Below are 15,229 nucleotides of genomic sequence, written 5' to 3' on the forward strand. Positions count from 1 at the left end.
TAGTGTTTTTCCCCCTGATCATATATTATTGTTATATTATATAATTAAATACAAATATTTGTTTCAAGACAACAATATGATATTGCTGAGAAATCATTTGAGATTTTCAATAGCTTATATTTGCTAGATGAATGTAAGATTATAAGGTACTTTTGTTAATTTAAATAGTTATTGTTTTCATTATTATGGTAATCTAATTGTGAGAGACATATTGTATTAAGGTGGAAGTTAGACGTTAAAATTCCATCTTTGTGTCTTTAAATATAGTGTTAGGTGATTTAGTTTTTTTTCTTAATTTGGCCTTTAGATCGGTTGGTAGATGACAAATAATAGGGGTTATTCGTTGTTGTCTCTTTACCCTGAAACTTGTACGGGAATGCACCAAAAACACTACGAAGTGAAAACCGGTGGCTCGACTTTAGTGGAGTTTTTTCTTTTGTCCCGGGTAACCGTGCACAAGTTATTTTTTCAGCCTTTTGTATTCTTAGCAGTTAAAGTTTTCAAGTAGGATCTAGCCTTATGGTCATGTGGAAAGTCTAGATCGTATTGTTTTGTAATCGTTGTATTTCCGACCTCTAGTACCTTACTAGATTGGTCTATAGTAATAATATTATATTTTTGCTGTTAAAAAATAAAAGATGACAAATAATAGATTGGTTAAGCCCATAAATTATATTTTCATTTTGACTTTTTAATAAGATCTTGGCTGTTAAGCCCAATTCGATATATTGTCAAACCTAACATTAACCTATCAACAATATTGGATCAGCCAACCAATAAATATTTGAATATGGTATTGATGGGCTAATGAAGCATAGGCTTAAATATTGTATGAGGCTAAAACCTGGTTACCAAAACAGCAGTATGGACCCTAATTCGAAAGAGAAGAGTTGTATGAGAGTGGAGAGCCGAGAACCAAACCACCTCCAAGATGGCCTAGAATTATCATCAAGGACTTCTTTACTAGAAGTCTTAGTATATTGTATACATGAAAACTTGTAGGTGGCCAATGAAAAGTTTAGAAACCTGGGTTAGGTTGCGTACATCTGAGTTGAGAAACTCGCCCTATCCCGATAATATTTATACGGAAACCTCAACTATTGCCCCTCTTAAATTTCCAAATATGGACTTAAACGAATCAAACAATGGGCAAAACGGTTGTGACTTGTTCCATGAGAATGAGAAGTTGATTGGATAATGAAACAAGATCCAAGCAAACATGAACATGTATATAGTTCGTTCTTGAAATTTCCATAATGTGTTCGTATAGTTCATTCGATGTAATGTAATGCTACTTCGTTTAAACATAAAAGCTTTAATACGCAGTATGTTGAAGTTTTAAATTAATATTAATTTGGATATAAAGGTTGTTCAAACACAAGATTTTGAATAGTGGTTGAAGTATGGAATACGCCTTGCAAGTTTAGATTTGCATTTTAAGCTTATGTCTATCCAATTGATTTACATGTTCTTTCCTCGAAGTCTCGAACATAAGCATACGCATATGCCAAATCTAATCAACAATATCATGTACTTTTTGGCCTAATTCTTGATTCAACCTCTGATAGAAAAAGAATGATGCGAGTATTCTTTAGTTATATTTCATCAATCTTAAATGACATTTTATACTACAATATATAAATATATTAATGACACTAACCTTCAACAAAGCCAAAAATTTAAGAAAACACAAAAGTTGATATAAGACAACATTGACCCAAGTCCTTGATTAACAAGAACGCAAGACAACCCAAGTCACTGATAAAATTCAAGTAAAGTGAATATACTCAGAAACACAGAATCTATGGAGTAGCCATAAAAAAACATCTGTAAAGAGTTAATTCTCCTACAGTGACGATCAAACTTCAAAAGACCACTTGAAATAACAATAAGACACTTTTCTATGCGGAAAAAAAAACAAAACAAAAGAAAACAAAGACGCTTACTAAATCAACAATTTCTTTAGTAAAGTTAAATGTGTTGAAAGATTACACTGAATTGAATATGAATATAGCTTGCTTTCCCAGTTGATTGTAATTATACAATCCTAAATGATTCCAAATAGCCAAAAACAAACACAAAGAATTGTAAACAACATGTAACCAAAACAATCAAGAAGTTTCAATAATTCCTACACAGTTTTACCCGACTGTATTTAGTCTCTGATAAAGTTTGTTTATTCTCCATTCGGGCAAAAAAAATCGACGACTTCTGGTAAACTCACGATCCTCAAGCTTTGGGTTTTAGAACCTTAGGAGTCTCCCAGGTGAAATCAGGATCTTCGCGACCAAAATGCCCATATGCAGCAGTTTTCTGATACCTGAAATTGCCACCCCTTTTAAGGTCAAGATTGATTGCCATCATCCCGGGCCTGAAGTCAAAATTTTCCTTGATAAGAGCAAGGATATCCCTGTCGGGGATAGTTCCGGTTTTGTATGTGTCCACAAACACAGATAGCGGCTCAGCCACACCGATGGCATAAGACACCTGCACAATGCACCTACGGGCTAGCCCGGAAGCAACAATACTCTTGGCTGCTTGCCTAACAATATAAGCACCACTTCTGTCCACTTTGGTTGGGTCTTTTCCAGAGAAAGCACCACCACCGTGTGCGCCCCATCCACCGTAGGTGTCGATGATGATCTTTCTACCGGTCAGACCCGCATCTCCGTGGGGTCCACCGATCACGAACCGGCCCGATGGATTCAAATGGAAGATGGTGTTGTCATCAAGATATTGAGCAGGGATAACTGGTTTAATAACATGCTCTTTAAGATCGGCTGCAATTTGGTCGTTTGTCACGGTTTCATCATGTTGTGTGGAGATGAGAACGGTGTGAACCCGAGTTGGGACCATAGCACCGTTGTCATTGTGGTACTCAACTGTCACTTGGGTCTTGCCATCGGGTCTAAGCCAAGCACAGGTTTTGTTCTTTCTCACTTCGGTTAGCTTGGCACCAAGCTTGGTTGCAAGGACATGGGTCAGGGGCATAAGCTCGGGGGTCTCATCAGTTGCGTAACCAAACATGTGACCTTGATCACCTGCACCGATTTCCTCGGGCTTTTTGGTCAAGTGACCGTGAACACCCTGGGCAATATCTGGGCTCTGTTGCTCAATATTGACCAAAACATTACAAGTGTCAGCATCAAGACCAACATCAGCAGATGTGAACCCGATGTTTCTGCAAGTGTCACGGACGATCTTCTCGTAGTCCACAGTCGCTTTAGTGGTGATCTCACCGAAAACCATGACCATGTTGGTCTTTGTGCATGTCTCACAGGCGACTTTGCTTTCGGGATCTTGTTCTAGGCAAGCATCAAGGATAGCATCTGAGACTTGGTCGCAGAGTTTGTCTGGGTGTCCCTCGTTGACGGATTCAGATGTGAATAGGAAGGTCTCCATCTCTCAAATGTACTACATAAATTTAAACAGATAAAAGGTCTCAGTTTTTATACTAAAATTATGTGTCAAGAAAGATAACATAATACAAAAGATATGTGATCCAAGTTTAAAGGTCATACACATCAAGAAACTTATAATAGCATTACATCCTAAATTCCTAATGGTTTTTTGTTTTCAACTAATGGGATTTTTAAGGTAAATCAGATTTGGTTTGTGGACAAGGGTGTCATTGAGTCGAGATGAGATTATGTCAAGCTCGATATCGACTTGATTACTAAACAAGAACTAAAAAGTCCTCTAGCTAGACAAAGCCTCTATTTTCAAGGACCCGGCTTGATCTTGGCTACTTAATTGATACTTTCAAGGTCGATATGATTATGTTTATTGAGGCATTGATTCAAAATTCAATTAAAATTAGTATTATGGTTACTCAATTAGGTAGTATCATAATTACGTAAATAGAAAGGTAAAATGTAAATCAGCAGAGGAACTCACATGTCCTGTGAGCTTTTTTAGTATTTTGACACTCTAGCTTGACTCGAAGTCTATTGCTAAGTCGAGATTGACTAAATCAGAGTAGATTTCGAGTATCTTATGAGTCCATCTTTGCTAGATTACCTAAGTGATTAAACTAGTTGCGATCAAAAAATGTTAATCTTTTACAGGAGTAAAAAGAAGTGATTTGGCATGTACTCATCACTAATAAAATAATGGGGATAGTATTTGGTACTGCAGGCGCTCTCACATATTGGGGACACATTCTATAAACTTCACGGGGTAAATAGATTTATTTCCCCCCCACTAATTTGCAGTACCGAATAGTTCCCCATAATAACAACAACAAAACCACATAAACTTAAAATATAGTGAATTTTTAACACAACAATTTTACATTTACTATATTTAGTAGTTTTTTATATAAATAATAATAAGGTAAACATCATTACATAGAAAATAACAACCAGATGCATGAAATATATATATATATATATATATATATATATATATATATATATATATATTGGGCATCAAGCAATGTGGTACAAGCTAGATAAAACCCTAAAATAGTAATAGGGGTAATAGTAATTAAAAAAAAAAAGATTACTCGTATATAAATGTATATGGAAATCTGAAAGTAGAAGAATACCTTGATTAGTGATGGGAGGATCCTTTTAAAGAGATGAAGGTGGTGAGGAGGGAGTAAAGGGAATGAAGAAAATGAAATGTATATATAGGGCGACGAGTGTGGGATCATGTGACTCGTTTTATTGATTTGACTCAGTAGTACCGACACAAGTTGTACCAGCCAAGAACCCACTTGATGGATGCATTATTGACCCACCACCCATTGGCCCACTGCCAACCCCATCGGCCTCCTTGGGTCCCTCTCTCTTCTCACCGACTAAACTTTTACTCATTTTCATATTTTTAACGAGGAAAATTGAATATAAGGTATCTAAATTTAAGTGTAGAATCTTTTACATACAAAATTTTTAATATTTATTGATTAATAAATAAATGTTTGGGCTCCATGAATTTTATGGATAAAAAAAAATAATATATGAGTGTTTCACACCTAAGCTTGAATACCTAAAAACTTTATATATATTCTCATTCCCATATAATATATCAAAATAAATAACTTGTTTTTAAAGGTTTAACACGAGTTGGTTCGAAAGGCACATATTGAGATTTATAATACTTGCTCAATTCGTGACATTCTTGGGCTTGACTCGTTTTGATTGGCCGGTTTCACTAATCCGTTGACAACGAACCAACCATATTTTAAATCTAGCATTTCCGGCCCGATCTAGGGTTTCAATAATTGCTTGGTTCATTGGTTGTGGTTTTGATGAGGTATACCATTAATAAAAGTGGTTTATGAACCACCCATCTAAATGTACGTCTTCTTTGTCGATTTATCACCACTAACAACACCAGTTTATATTATTTTTGACTTTTATTGGGTTCATGACCACTAACAACACGACATTATAGTATTTTTTACTTTTTGTCATCAATTCTCCTTTGATTGAAAATAACCTTTAAAGCTAAACCTTAAAGTTTTGTCATGATCTCATGACTTGACCTATCACTTCCACCATCTCACCGTGGTAACGTGCGGGCATTATCTCTCGTTACATCAAAAGAGATTTCAACGTTTGAATCATGTACTGAGCAAATATCTTGACGATGGTTAGCGAAATGACTGGAATGACAACGAAAAGAAAAAACCAATTAGGCCACTACTTTTCAATCAAGAAATACTCCATTACGTTGAACAACTAACAAAGAAAACTTCCACGAAAGACGTAACAAAATACTCGTAGTTCGTTATACTACACGTAACTAATTTTATCTTTAATTATTACAACAACGCAAACAATATGCACAATCTTCAAAACTCTAAATCCTAAACTCCAACATCGTCGTATCTTTCAACATGTTCGGACTAAATTTCACTATTTAAACTTTAAGGTTTTAAATTTAATTTAGATAACTTCATAAATTATTTATAACACATCGCACGGATGTGCAATTAAAAAGGTAAAACATATCATACACCTCATATCCACATGAGTGCATAGATTTATAGAGACCTAGGTTATATGTATGTTGGGCTAGGCCATTGTTTAAGGCCCCCAATTGTTAGGGCTCCCAAATTGAGGTGTACTTTGTTAGTTTGTTATATAAATTTAATTTTGGGCTTAAAAAAATTTCCTTTTGTCCATCTATATACACAAAATTGATCCTTTTCTCAATTCCTAATAACTGTTATTGTAATCCTTTTGTCATATATACAAAAACATAAAAAAGAGCACTTATTAATAGTCACCATAACAATTCTAGTACTAATCATATTATGCCTTTAAATGAAAAGATTATTTTATATATATATATATATATATATATATTGGAATGACATATGTTTTTATTGATAAAAGCAAATTAATAAGATGATAATTGCTAATAGGTACAATTACACAATATAAATCTAGAAATAAATTTCCGATGAGTGACCAAAGCCAACTTAAAAATGAAATACAATAATTTAGACATAAAAGATTTATTTTAGTTAATGAGAAGATTTACTTTGGTTGTATACTTTACTTTCATGTATGTTTTTACGGGTGACTATTACTCACATTTATAATTTTTATCGATTATCGTTTGTCGATCTCAAACGGGGTAGGGCTTCTACTGAAGACCGTAAAAAGGCCCCAAAAATTGATCCTGCTTAAAGCCCCTACTTAGATCCCCCGAAAAGGTTGAGCCGGCCCTGCCAAGGTTCGAGTTTAAGAGGACAACGTTTTTGTTAATATGTTATCGTGGTCTTGGTTGAAATATTAGGGGGTTTTTCCTCCTATTTGATATAGGGTTAAGACTCTCTAACTTGTACTCGTTTAATACAACATAGTTTAGACCATCCACTAAGATATTCGATAAAAATAAAAATATTTACGTTTCTTAAAACCCAACCAACAAAATATGGAGGGAATCACCTAACCGACGTAGTGCCTATTTCTTTACATATATAATTAGTTAAAAATATAAATAAAAAAAAAAAGAAAAAAAAGAAAAGACATATTGTTCAAATAAACTTAAAAAATTTTATTAACGGTTGAAGACATATTTACCTAATTTGTCGGTTATGCAGCAAATAATTCTTTTCTTTCCAAAGAATGAATGAAGCTATTTCTCCAGAATATCTCGTATTAAATGCCTCATTGAAGGTTTTATGATGAATTCGCTTTTACTTTGTCGGTGGCATGTGATGCTAATTATATGGGATTATAAGCTTAGCAAAATTTGGCGTTACTCTCTTATAATTACCTTATTTTTTTTTAATTAATTTGGAAGATTTGGTATCACATTTAATTCTATTACAAATCTTTCGAACACCTCATGGCTGCATACATCCAACCTTTTCCTTACCTCGCCTTTGACGAGAAGGTATATATTAATCCATCACAAAAATTTATCTTTCAAGCACCTTATAACTTTTAATCTCGGTAGCCAATCTTCCAAATGCTCAATGCTTTTAATTACAACAATTCATCCCTATATAACACTAGTTTAGAAACAAAAGAATAACAAGTTTCATGCAAGAAGTTACAACCGCGAGCCATATATCTAAACTAGTGTTTTATTAATATTTTCAACTCTTCACATTTCACATACACATCAATATTTTCAACCATGTAAATAAAACAAAGTCGTTAAAGTCGTGACGTAACGCAGACCATCATTAGCAGTCAACCACGAACTGGTTGATCTCTCTGCATTGTGTGGTCGTGTGGATACATGCTAGTATTCTATGCAATCTTCCTTTTCTTTCAATTGGATCAACCATCCACATGATGCATATCTATATCTATATTATATTATCAAGCAAATAAGGTTTTAACTTTCAATTTTAACAATATATCTAGGGATAACTTGGATGATGTTAACATTATTTTGGTTGGACGATGTTGCTCTCTCAAACCATTAAAATCATCGGGGGCTTTTTGACATGTGTAGAAATTAATTTAAGTAAGTTTGTAAGAGCAACATCATCCAACAAAAATGATGTTAACATCATAAATCATTTTCCCATATATCTATATCTATACTATTTTTTTTATAAATTTGTACTATCTGTACTATCTATACTATCTATATCTATACTATATTATAAAGCAGATTTTTCCTAAATTTTCAACATTGAACTTGAAATTTTCAATATTGATTTTAAGTACTTTTCCAAAATACCCCTCTTATCTATTCTATATTTATCTAAAATAACTATAACACTCTTTCTCTCTCCTCAAATCTCAACCAATCATCTTTTTTCTCTCCCCCCCATAAATCATTTATTCCCCCAATTCATTCAAAATCTTTTATCTCAAAAACCGTACATCGATAAATTATAAAAATTGTATGGTGTCCTTAAAATTTCATGCTCTTTCATTAGAGATGTCATTCGATATACTTTCGATAAATTTTTAAATCCGAGAGCGGAGCCCGTACGGCTAAGGCATTTGACTATCATACTCTATGGCATATCAACTCCTATAACCTATCATACTCTATGACCTAGGTATCACCCCACCATCTCACTGCCGCAACGCGCGAGTACTTGCTCTCGTATTATAAAGCAGATCTCCCCTGTTTACATTTTAAGTTTCAACATTTATTTTCCCAAAATGCCCATATATCAATTCTATATTTACCTAACACCCTTTCTCTCTCCTAAAATCTCAACTAATCATTTTTTTTTTTTCTCTTCCATAAATCATTTTTTCCTCCAATTCATTCAAAATCTTTTATCTCAAAAACCGTACATCAATAAATTATAAAAATTGTATGGGTGTTCTTAAAATTTAATGTTCTTTCATTAGAGATGTGATTCGATATACTTTCCACGAATTTTTAAATCCGAGGGCGGCGCCCGTACGGTTAAGGCATTTGGCTATCAAACTCTATGACCTATCACCCCCACCATCTCACCACCGCAACGCGCGGGTACTTGCTCTCGTATTATAAAGCAAATAAGATTTCAACTTTCAATTTCAACAATATACACATGATAATGCATGATGTACCATACATCAATGCCCCACAACTTTCAATTTTCATTTTCTCTCTTTTTTCAAATCTCAAGTTCTCAACCACTTATTTTTATTCCTTCATAAATCATTCAAAAACCATACATCGATAAATTATAAAAATTATATGGGTGTTCTTAAAATTTCATGTTGTTTCATTAAAGATGTCATTCGATATACTTTTGACAAATTTTTAAATCCAAGGGCGGAACCGTATGGCTAAGGCATTTGGCTATCACAATCTACGCCTTATCACACTTTATGACCTATCACCCCCACCATCTCACCGTCACAACTCGTACCAAAGAATGCAAATATCATCAAACATATAATCTCATATCAGTTAGCACATCAGTTTCAAAGTTAGTGTAAAAAATAAGTAGTGATATCCTAGTTGAGGGGCTGTTCTTAGGGAGGATGTGTCAAGATGGTGTGAATCATGTCCACTTGGGCCTGTGCTTGTGCTTGTGCTTGGTAGTGTTACCTTGTTAAATTGCTGACCTTGTTGCATGTGACCCCACATCTTTACAGCAAGTAGCCAAGTATAGCTGTATAGATGTAGTCATATAGATAAATTTTTCAAGATCTGTTGTATAGATAAAGTCATATAGATAAATTTTTCAAGATCTGTAGATTTGCTTCCACGATTGATGTTCCCTAGTCATGTTGAATTTGACATAAAATATTCCAAATTTCTTTTTACTAAATTTCTTTACAAATGTTATATTCAATAAGCAGTAAGGTTTTTAATGCCCACATATTATCACTTTGGTGAGCATGCACTCATGCATGCCTTTCCAGTTAATCATATATAAACAAAGCATTTAATCTATTATAAATAATGTTAAACAATCACAGTAAATATAAATATATATGTGTAAGGTAATATGTATATACATAGATAGTATGCACGTATAACATCAAAGCATATACAAAATATTTATCAGAATATCACATACACCATATGAACACACAAGATTCTACTCTACAAACATGACGCATATGGATATATAGCACACCAAAACATGCTAGAATCATATTCCTCCTATCCCCCCCCCCCCCCCCCCCTGCTTCTTTCGGCAAAAGTTTGTTTGTGGCATAATCTTTATGTCCTTTTACCAGTGGCAGTGGCCAACTAGCCTTGTGCTATCTAAAAAGAATCCAAGCATTGTTTTTTTTTACCTCAAAGGATATAGCAATATAAACAACCATGTTTATTGGGTTTGCTACTAAAATAGATATATGGTTTGCCAAAACATTTACATTTGATGATTTTTAATGTTGAAAGCTGTTCTTTTTAACATCAAAAATACCCATAAGGCCATAACATCTCCTAATCATTCCCAATTACTTGCTGGTGAAGAAGACGTGAAATCAAAGTCTATTGACGTCGATTGATGATATGAGATTTGCTTAAGGGACAAAGTAACTCAACAATCCTTGAATTATCCTCACAAAAGTGCTTGATTGCAAAATGAATGGATCCAAACGGAAAAACATAAATTTACCACTACAATATAAACAGGTTCAACAAATTTACAGGATGAATTAGCATCAAGGGGAAACCTGTGGCTGCTGTAACTCAGTAAGCGTTGTTGCTAGTCGTTGCAAAAGAGTCGGGTTGTTGCAGATCTGACCAATCAACTCATCAGGTGTTAATGGGACGACCTACAAATCAAGCCATAGTGTTGCTTAATGTCAAAATGATCATTACAAGCATTTCCCCTAGAAGTCATTTCAAAATGGACAGGTCATGGGATCCAGGCTGGGTAACAGAGCCAAACGTGTTCAAGACAAAACATGCAACCATTTAATGTGCATGACAATGGGTTAGATTGGGCTGAGTCACAAAGATTTTACTGGAACATCACAAATTCACAATAATGTTAGACATGAATACAAAACAAATGTTACTACCATAGTAATCCAACTTTTTACAAAAAAAATCCATTTACAAATTTGTTACACATCTAAATACAAATGTTGCTACCACTACCTTTGAGTTAATTATTAGCATCTCAACACACTGAGCAATAACAATATGAGTATCTTAGGCTCAAGAAACACTATATAGCCTTGTCGATGCCAAAATTTTCTAAACTTAGCAGAGCAATAGGTTTTCTTTCTTGCTTTACGACTCAGCATAGCCTTTAACACATAATTAGTAAAATTCAATATAGCTAAGAGCAATATATATACATATAAATATATATATACACACACACATAAGGGGACAATCAAATAAGAACATTCTTAAAATAAGAACGGTGAGAACACTTAAAAAACATCATTTTGATGCATTAAAAGTCCATAAAACTAACATAGTGCATAACTAATTATCTTATTTTAAGACTGTTCTCACCGGAATGTTACCACACACACACACACACACATATATATAGGGGTGAGATATTTTGAGACCACCTCTTATTTTAGGACCATTGATTTTTGTACACCATCATCATCTACTACGATATACAAGACTTTTTTGTAAAAACACTAAGACTTTCCGGCAACGGCCCACCAGAAAATCATGTGTAAGTTAACTTTGTAAGTTAACTTACACATGATTTTCTGGTGGGCCGTCGCCGGAAAGTCTTAGTGTTTTTACAAAAAAGTCTTGTATATCGTAGTAGATGATGATGGTGGTGTGTAAGTTACGAAAATCAATGGTCCTTTTTTGGACTTTTTTTAGTTGGTCTCAAATTATCTTTCCCCTATATATATATATATATATATATATAGACAAGATGAAAAAGGTTCCCTTAGCACTAGGCAGTGAACTTAAACAGTTAGCAAAGTTAGAAGTGTGTAATTTTAACCATTGGACTTTTATTTCATATTGTAATGGTCACTTGTATAGATACATATAAATTCAACTGTAAAATGAAAGTTCAACTCATTTTTATGTACATTCAACTATCTTACATAAGTATCTATAGGTTATTTTGTCTCTCCTGTATTTAAGAGAAATGGCATAATGAAATTTACAGAAGTCTGAAAAGTGAAGAGTGATAAAAGCCGGTTGAAGGTAGAAAAATCAAAAACCAAAAAGAGGTAAAGGCAGTGAGGATTGAAGATGCGACTCTCTAGAGCACTAACAAGTTACCAAGTAAAATGAAAACCAACCCAACCAAGTCTCATGCTTCGTAATTATTTCTGCATTCATATATATAATATTAGTAGTAGATCTGACATTTGGGTGGGGAGGAGGCAGGACCCCTATCAGCCCCAATGAAGACCCCGCCCATAGTTGTAGGACTCAACACATACTGTAGCACAAAATTAAACTAACTTGAGCTTACAGTGATATATAATTGACAGTACAGAATAAATTTCTATGGTTTCGGACTCAAATAAAATTACTAAAACTCGGTTGAGCTAAGATACTTTTTCAAACCCGCAACGTTTCCATTTCACAACCAGAGAGATAACAGACACATATCATTTTCGACAGATAAAAAGTGACAATGAAAGAAATTTGTTTGAAGAACACAGGCTAACAAGACCAAACAAACCAAACGGAAAAAAGAAGCAAGCAACAGGAGGGTAATATAGATGTCATTCATATAGAATTTCTATAGAGTCAACGAATTCATACCTTTTGTTCAAGATAAGCACATTTAGCTTCAAGTAACCGCACTCTCTGCAAACAGAAAAAACTCAATTAATCAGATATGAAATGCTACTATGTCCACTTTGCTTCAGTATCAATTTCAAAGAGATACCTTCTGTAACTCTTCATCAGCAACACAAAGCCGATTTACATACAGCACTCTCACATCCTTAAATGTGCATAAACTGTTGCACTGAGGGCACTGCTATTATAAAGAGAACAGTATGAGAAGATATATAAAGAAAACGACTCCTGCTTTTCTGAAGGAAAAAAAAAAGCATATATCTGATAGTAAACAAACCTTCCCAGAACTTCGACGTTGATAAAGCCACTTCTTAATACATGACAACCCATATAGATGTCCACAAGGTAAGCAACTGCAGTCATCACATTATAAGGAACATGAATTTAAGAGGGCAAACTACCCTGATCACATTCCCTCAATATGAAGGTGTATGCTTATCAAAAGATAAGAATCATGCAATATACCTTTTAAGTTCAAAGTCATACGGAGTATATCTTAGCAGGACATAAGATAAGCAAATAGAGAAATGATTGTTATTTAAATTCACTGATCAGTAAATAGCATATGCAGTCTAATTAAAAATAGCACATGCAGTATACTTTTAGCCTCTAAACTTGAATTCCTTATTTGTATACTAGTATGATCTTTACTATAGCATTGCCATTTTGTCACCACCACATACTTCACTGAGTTTATAAAGTTGGCAAACCAGAGTGACAAAACTCAGTATGAAAATACGAATTTCACAATCAACCTATCATATTGCAGGGGTTCGTTAAGTTATGAAAGTAGAAAATAAGTACTTCAAATTCATTGCCCAAAAGGCCACATATACAATCGTTCAATTTTACTATATCCTTCCAAAACTATACTTGAGGACTTGTTAACCAGCAAGGGGTTAACTACTAGTGCAGCATTATCAGAAGTCCTAAATCCTAATTTCCAGTATATATAGATTTATTATTACTAAGCATTGCCGAAAGAGAGAATGCAATATATGAAAATTATATTGACATAATATAGGCGTTGTAAGTTGGATACATACAGTGATAAAATCAAAATTTGTACGCAAGAAATTAGGACTTACAGTGATACTTGAAACCTAATAAGCCGCGTTCTGGTTAAAGACACGCAATAAGAGTGTTCTAAGTTTAATGCATAAGAAATGTGTGTTTGTGTGTGTGTGTGTGAGAGAGAGAGAGAGATTCATACCAAATTTGATGAGTTCCACAGCTGGTCCACGGTTCAAAGCAAATCGGGCAAATTAAACCGTCAATGTGATCACCGTTACCGTTACTAATACTACTACTACTCGTCTCTTCCGTTCCATTACCACAAACATTCACCGTAACCGAATTCGAAACCCTAGAAGGTGACGTCATATAATTTTCTTCTTCATCATCAAAATCATCAGGATAATCATCATCAAAATCATCGTCAAAATCATCATCTTCAAAATCATATTCGTCATCAAAATCTTCAATTGGAACAGGAATCAACTCTTCATCATCATCGTCATCGTAATCCTCTATTAACACAGTGTTTACATCATCATCATCGTAATCGTCATCTTCATCATAATCTTCGCTGACGTCATCGTAATTTTGTTCTAATTGATGAATTAAATCCAGATTAACAGGAAATATGATTCTTTCTCTAATTAGGTCTTCTTCATCTGGTTGTTGTTGTTGTTGGAGATCATGATGATGTTGTTGGATTTGAATGGATCTGAAATCGGCCATTAGTTTTTTGATGATAAATTCCAGAAATGAATACCAGAAGACGAAATATACAATTGGAATGAAATCGAGATTGATTATTAGTGATGCTAGTAATAAATCGACCATTAAAATTAATTTATTATATATATATAGTTATATATTTAGATTCAGAAGATAGATAGACGATGGATTAGGGTTCCCAGCATTTTCTGCCCCAATCCACCGCTCTTTCAATCTCCAGGTGGTTTTCATACCATCTTTTACCCGGATGGTCCCTCCCGAATTTTATTTTTAAAGAAATTACTTCCTTTTTGGAGTGTGGTTCAAAACCGGATTGGGCCAGCACGTGATGGGCAAAATATGTACTATCATATTAACAAGTTTGACCCTTGTTTATTCCTTTCATCTTTATACAAAATTGCATTTTGTTTTGTTTTGACACCTCTAAACACTCTATGGTGGTTCTTGTTTTTCTTTTGCAGATTTATCACAAGTAAAGTTCTACTATCATATTCATTCTCGGTATGAATTCTACTACTAATGGGTATTCTAGTATTATTGTTATCGATTCTCTCTTTGGATACATAAAAGCTGCACGCAACAAACTTCTTCTCCCTTGATAAGGAAAATTTACATATATATATATATATATATATCTTACTTAAGAGACATAATTACATATTTATTCAAAGTGCAAGTTTTTAATACATAAATACAGTGTTTTTAAAGCATGCTTTAGATATATATGTAATTATATTTTAAAAAAAGTGGGATATATATGTGAACGGTTGTTAACGGTTTTTTGGGTTACATATATGTAATCGTATCTTAATATTATTATATCTTATTATGTGATACGGGGTTACTGGCCGAA

At 33.8% G+C, this 15,229-nt stretch overlaps 2 protein-coding genes across 2 annotated transcripts; both read right to left on the reverse strand.

Moving 5' to 3' along the window:
• Positions 1-1,946: 1,946 nt before the first annotated feature.
• LOC122604750 (S-adenosylmethionine synthase 3-like) lies at positions 1,947-4,642 on the reverse strand. The gene is made up of 2 exons (XM_043777622.1): positions 4,550-4,642; positions 1,947-3,414 (listed from the first exon to the last, which is right to left on the reverse strand). Exon 2 carries the CDS (start codon positions 3,400-3,402, stop codon positions 2,230-2,232), a length of 1,173 nt encoding a protein of 390 aa, XP_043633557.1. The 5' UTR covers positions 3,403-3,414; positions 4,550-4,642; the 3' UTR covers positions 1,947-2,229.
• Positions 4,643-10,419: 5,777 nt separating this feature from the next.
• Positions 10,420-14,625, reverse strand: LOC122610671 (E3 ubiquitin-protein ligase CIP8). Its single transcript, XM_043783643.1, has 5 exons — positions 13,847-14,625; positions 12,911-12,986; positions 12,722-12,811; positions 12,595-12,639; positions 10,420-10,661 (listed from the first exon to the last, which is right to left on the reverse strand). Exons 1-5 carry the CDS (start codon positions 14,479-14,481, stop codon positions 10,548-10,550), a joined length of 960 nt encoding a protein of 319 aa, XP_043639578.1. The 5' UTR covers positions 14,482-14,625; the 3' UTR covers positions 10,420-10,547.
• Positions 14,626-15,229: the final 604 nt, after the last annotated feature.

The sequence above is a fragment of the Erigeron canadensis genome, chromosome 1 (genome assembly GCF_010389155.1).
Source record: "Erigeron canadensis isolate Cc75 chromosome 1, C_canadensis_v1, whole genome shotgun sequence".
NCBI lineage: Eukaryota > Viridiplantae > Streptophyta > Magnoliopsida > Asterales > Asteraceae > Erigeron > Erigeron canadensis.

Coding starts and splice junctions, on each gene's coding strand:
- LOC122604750 (XM_043777622.1), bottom strand. CDS start 3,402: ATGGAGACCTTCCTATTCACATCTGAATCCGTCAACGAGGGACACCCA.
- LOC122610671 (XM_043783643.1), bottom strand. CDS start 14,481: ATGGTCGATTTATTACTAGCATCACTAATAATCAATCTCGATTTCATT. Junction 12,640..12,721: donor CTGATGAAGAGTTACAGAAG/GTATCTCTTTGA, acceptor TTCTGTTTGCAG/AGAGTGCGGTTACTTGAAGC. Junction 10,662..12,594: donor GTGCTTATCTTGAACAAAAG/GTATGAATTCGT, acceptor CTTGATTTGTAG/GTCGTCCCATTAACACCTGA.